General features: G+C 43.8%; 1 protein-coding gene across 1 annotated transcript in view; it reads left to right on the plus strand.

Moving 5' to 3' along the window:
• Nucleotides 1-4233, plus strand: part of LOC129327012 (neurogenic locus notch homolog protein 2-like) — an 83852-nt gene extending 79619 nt beyond the window's left edge. Inside the window, exon 28 of the mRNA XM_054975392.1 lies at nt 3895-4233. Within this exon, the coding sequence (XP_054831367.1) occupies nt 3895-4019 (125 nt within the window). The 3' untranslated portion in view covers nt 4020-4233. The remainder of the gene's footprint in view (nt 1-3894) is intronic.
• Nucleotides 4234-6000: the final 1767 nt, after the last annotated feature.

Below are 6000 nucleotides of genomic sequence, written 5' to 3' on the forward strand. Positions count from 1 at the left end.
ATAGGTTGGTTTTTTGGGGGTGGGGGGAGGTATTGTTTGGATAGCTTTTAATACTCCTCCCACACATATGTATGTGAGAGTAAAGTACTCACCCAAGCCTGTAGACAATTTTAATTTACTGACAAGGGCTAATGTTTCCTAACTCTCATTACCTAACTGCTTAGAACTAACAGAGAAACCACAAAATTAACGCAGGTAATATGGAAAAAAATTAAGGCCCACTCTCCCACCCCCGTCTGCCTTATTCAAAGTTCTAAATTCCCTGAGGTAATCTGAACATGAAGCAGGCTTCTAGAAAGTGATGGAGGCTGGATCTTTTGAAAAGATGGGTGCAAACAGAAATGCCATCAAGTCACAACCAACTTATGGTGACCACAGCAACAAACTTTCATGACAAGTAAGAAGCCGCGGTGGTTTGTCATTGCAAACAGAAATACTTGTATTAAAATAAATGTGTGTTGTACAAAAGCAAACTGAACAGCTTAAAATATATTTTTAATATATTTTTTATTTGTTTTAGTTCCATCTTGCTCTGATAATGAAGTTGATCAAACGTCTTACATTCTTTGGATACATGTTATATATTATACATTTCATTTCATCTCTACAAGTTCCATCATAATTATATTATTTTCCACTAAGCTATTATCACTATAAGTCTGCTTTTTAAAATTCTAATACTTCTTTACTCTCCTTATTCATTTGATTGTGCTTTGCTAACATATAGTTGTGTCTCTATTTTATGCTTCTGTTTAACCCATCAATAAAACGGGGTCCATTTTTGTTTCCCATCAAGTCTGTTTTTTTCTTTTATTAATTCTGTCAGTGTGTCCATTTCTGCCATCTCTAAGATTTTCTCTATCAATTCTTCTTTAGTTGGTATATCTGTGTTTTTCCAGTATCTGGCATATACTATCAGGGCTGGATCGAGGGGAGGGGCAGGGGGTAGTCTTCCCCCAACGCTGCCAGGGAGGGGGCGCTGGGAGCAGCTGCCAGGAGCGCGCAGGCAGCAGCGCGGGCAGCCTCACAGCCCCCCCCCCGGAGCGTGCGGGCAGCCTTGCAGCTGCTGGGAGTGAGCGGACAGCAGCACAGGCAGCCTCGCAGCCCCCCACGCTGCCTTTCGCCTGCCTCGCAGGATAGGGGGCAGCCGGCTTGCCATGCGCCCCCTGTCCTGCAGGGCAGGCAGAAGGCACTGCAGCTGCCCGTGCCATTCGCCCCTGTCCTGCAGGGCAGGCAAAAGGCAGCGCGGACGCCTGTGCTGCCTTTTGCCTGCCCTGTAGGACAGGGGGTGCGAGGCAAGCCGGCCGCCCCCTGTCCTGCAGGGCAGGCGAAAGGCAGTACAGGGGGCTGTGAGGCCTCCTGTGCCATTTGCCTGTGGGGAGGCGAAAGGCACGGGTGGCTTCCCAGCCCCGCACGCTGCCTCCACCACTCTGCCCTGCATGATGACGTCACCGAAATGTCATCACGCAGCACCGGGAGCGCAAGTGCTCTGCACACGCGTGCGAGGGTCTTGGACAAGGGTTGCCCTGGGCGCTGGCAACCCTAGTTCCAGCCCGGTATACTATTCTTGCTGCTGTTATTATATGGATTATCAAATATCTGTTTTCCCTATTTAACTCCTCCGGTATTATATTTAGTAGGAGCATTTCCGGTTTAAAGGGTATATTTGTTTCTAGCACCTCTTGCAACAATTCATGTATCCCTTTCCAGTATTTATTTGCTTTTTTACATAGCTACCATATATGGAAAAAGGTGCCCATTTTCTCTTTACTCTTCCAGCACTTATTGGGTACTTCAGGATACATCTTTGCTAATTTTTCTGATGTCACATACCACCTATAAAACATTTTATATAGGTTTTCTTTAAAGGTGGCAAACAGCTTAAAATATTAAAATGTAAGATTACTTAGGTGGATACCTTCATATACTGATTTGCAAAGATAGGAATACCAAGTAGAGCCAAAGACACATACAATTTGTAAGAAAACTTTCTTTCAAGCTATTCAAAAACAGCATTGTGAACATATTTTCAGGGATCTGTAGCAGCTCCACTTTACCATAGTTCATGCAGGCACCAGATGGGGAGGGGGAAGAAAGAGACTATGGCCATTTCTACATTTTCCCTGAGTTTGATGCTGTTGAGAAGTGGCTTATACCCACTTACCTACAGCATTGTGGTGAATTTGTGCACCCCTCCGGCTCCCAGGGTCTCCCCAGCTTTTCTCAATCCTGCTTTATTGTGAAGTTTTGGGAAAGACTGCAGAAAAATCTGGTTGGCTGCTGTGTGAGTGAGAAATGCAGATTTTCTCACTCCTGCCCACATGGCAACCATTTTCCCTCCTCCTCCTCTCCCAGGGGGCTTTTTGAAAATTGACTATTCATTATCTTTATAACAATAAGTATATCAGATAATTGGAATTCCCAGTTCATTTTGAAAAAGTAAATCTCTAGCCCTTTTTGTCGTGGAGATATAAGAGGAAAGGCATATATCTGCAATGATAGAGGATAGAGACTTACTTTTTTTAAAAAAATGAAAGCTGGGAATTCAAAGAACCTGGTATACAGATTTGTATATCAATATAATTATAGTAAACTGTTGATTAAACAAACTGGGGGAAAAGCCCTACTGGTATAGGGAAATAGCTGCTGCTGGGAGCCTGAAGCAGGGAAAATGTGGAAGCCTCATTGCTGCTGTCCTGTATCAATAGCTGCAGCAGCAATGGGAAAATCACACAGCCCTGTCCCCATGTGAGTAGGTGTAGTGTGGTGGTTAGAGTGTTGGACTAGGACCGGGGATGATCAGGTTTGAACCCCTGCTCTGCCATGGAAGTTCATCAGGAGACTCTGGGCCTGTCTTAATCTCTCAGCCAAACCTAACCTCAAAAAGTTGTTGTTTTGACTGTAAGTTGGAGGAGAGAGAGCAATGCAAAAAGTCCCAAAATAAAAAATAAAGAAAACACCTTTGACTCTCCGTTCCTCTTTGTACAATAGTTTCCATGTTTCTTGTAAATAGCACAGCCAAGGATTCTCTCTTACCCACCCCCCTCTTACTGCCATTGCATCTAATCAGCTACACTAAGCACATCTGTTTGCTATCCTATAACCCTACAAAGAGGCAGCTATTTCCAGAGATATATAACTTTGCGGTATTTTGTGCACATTTATATTAACTACGTACACTTGTAGCAGGCAGAGGAAGACTTCCATGAAAGTGGTACAACATAGTCTGTCTTATGATGGCTGACAGATGTGTTGAATTGTAGGGAAAGCATTGGAGGTGGGAAGAAGCACAAACAGAATTCTGGTGCCTTCTTATTCACTGAACTAGTGGAAGCCATAACGACATTTTAGTTTTTGTGGAAAATTTGACTTCAAGAGTTGTGGCTGACAGAGTAATCCAAATACAGTCTGGATTTGATCATTTGTGAGTGAACTTCCCCATTTTCTTTTCTGTATGCGGCTATTTTTATTTAACTGCTGCTCCTGACATATGTACATTAGAGCAACATTTCTATTCTTTTCACTTTAAGAAATTGCATATAAATTTGATAATACACAGGTGTGTGTTTTCTCAGGTTAACTACATGTTTTCTAACTAAAATATCAGGCAAGTCAATTGTGCATCTTGGCCTGTCCTCCCAAGCTGGTATGAATGAGCTCCAATTGCTCCTTATCTAAACATCACAAACGCTGCCTCACTGCTTCTTAGCAACAACCAATTTCTCTCAGGCCTGCTTTCTTTACTACCTACAGTAGACAGCCTGCTCTAAGCCCAGGACTTCCCAGGACAGCCAAACTTCCTGTGATCAAAATCTTCCTTATTTTTTGCTTGCTTAAATGATACAACCAGCCATGAAGGTAAGACCTCACTTGGAGTACTGTGTTCACTTTTAGGCACCACAGTTCAAGAAGGATGTGAACAGCTGGAGCTCGTTCAAAGAAGGGCAACAAAGATGGTGAGGGATCTGGAGACCAAGTCCTATGAAGAAAGGTTGAAAGAGCTGATAGAAGATGACTGAGAGGTGGTATGATAGCCATTTTCAAGTATTTGAAGGGGTGTCACATAGAGGATGGAGTGTTGTTGTTTTCTGTTGCCCCAGAAGGTAGGATGAGAACCAATGGGTTCAAATTAAATCAAAAAAGTTTTTGGCTAAGCATTAGGAAGAACTTCCTGTCAGTTAGAGTGGGTCCTCGGTGGAACAGGCTTTCTCCTGAGGTGGTAGGCTCTCGTCCTCTGGAGGTTTTAAAGAAGAGGCTAGATGGTCATCTGACAGCAATGCTGATTCTATGACCCAGTATGAATTTAGGCAGATTGTGAATGGGAGGGCATGAAGGGATGAGCCAGTGCTTGGCTCTCGTGGCCATTTCTTATATGCCCAAGGTAATGCCAATCACCACTTTGGGGTTAGGAAGGAATTTTTCTCCAGGCCAGACTGGTCCAGGGATCCTGGAGGGGTTTTGCCTTCCTCTGGGCATAGAGCAGGGGTCACTGGGGATGGGTGGGGCAGTAACTGAATTTCCTGCATTGTGCAGGGGGTTGAACTAGATGACCCTTGGGATCCCTTCCAGCTCTGTTTCTATTACAATGATAGACCTATTACAATGATATCAAGGGGTCATTTTGTAGAAAAAGAGCTGGAGGAACTCATTAGCATATGCCATGCCCCTTGACAGCACCAGAAGTGTATTAGCATAACTGATTTGCATATGCCACACCCCCTGACATCACCTATCCTGGCTGTTTTGGACCCAATCCTGGCCATTCAGGGCCAAAATTGGGCCCAAAATGGCAAAAAGGGGCTGAAAATGGCTGAAAAGGGGCCCAAAATGGTCAGGATCAGGCTGCTGCTGAGTGGGAGAGTGATCCACCACCTGTTAAGAGGCCCAATCTGGGCTGTTTCGGCCCCAATCCAGGCTGAAACGGGCCCAAATGGCTGAGAGTTAGGTGGGCTGGGCCACCTGATGTGACCTCTTTGGGGAACTGCTGGTACTGTGTTCCTGCACGTTCCCCCTTGAAATGAGCCCTGATGGAAATGTAAGCATTCAGAACATGTAATGTTCTGAACTCTTGTACAATAGATTTTATACCGTTTGTTGAAGCCTCTTCCTTCCCAACATGCCAGTTGCCTCTCTTCAAACTTAACATAACATTTCCATTAGAAATTAAGGCAAAGCCATTCCTTTTTAAAGTCTATTCAGTAGTAACTTCTAGGCCTGTAAGGTACTTCTCCCACTCCCAGAAGAGTATATGATTAGAGGGTTTTTTTTAATTTATCCACTTGCAATTCATCACCTGTCTCTTTTCAGACCAGAATGCACAACAAAGTGGAGGGTTGCTGTGCCAGGTACTTTTCATCTTCTCACCCACATTGTAGGCCTGTTCCTGTTATCTAGTCTTGCCTCAATATCAGCTCACTTGCAAAATGAGCCGTCTATCCACATTTCTTCAATTTGCAGAACAATTCTTTAATCAAAAACCAAGAGTACCACCAAGCAGTCTCTGTGTATTACAAGAATTGCATAAATAGTCCAAAGCAACACAGACTTTTCAGCTACTGGGACCAGAATGATTCTTTATACCTCGGCAATTTATTGGGTGGAGTTTATAGGCAACACTATGTCCTTTCCAGCCCAGAGCTATTGCAGGCTTTCCAGAAATCACTTTAAAGCACAAGAAAATGCACAGCTGTTTGCTCAGTTGTTTTGCAGGATCTAGCCTTCCCTAATGAAAGAGCTTCTACAAGCATGAAGGAGTAAAAAGTTATAATCTGTCAATCATGCGCGTATAACATCTTACCCTGCCCTTCCTCTAAGGAAGCATACATGCTTTTCCTGTCCTCCATGTTATCCTTATGCCAAATTTGTGATGTAGGTTAGGCAGAGAGAATGTCTGGTTTTGAGATTATTCAGTGATTCCATGGCTGAATGAGAACTTGAACATGGGCCTTTCCAGCCCTACTCTGATAGTCTAACCATTATCCTACACTGCTTCCAGATACA

Source organism: Eublepharis macularius, chromosome 4 (genome assembly GCF_028583425.1).
Source record: "Eublepharis macularius isolate TG4126 chromosome 4, MPM_Emac_v1.0, whole genome shotgun sequence".
NCBI classification, from domain to species: domain Eukaryota; kingdom Metazoa; phylum Chordata; class Lepidosauria; order Squamata; family Eublepharidae; genus Eublepharis; species Eublepharis macularius.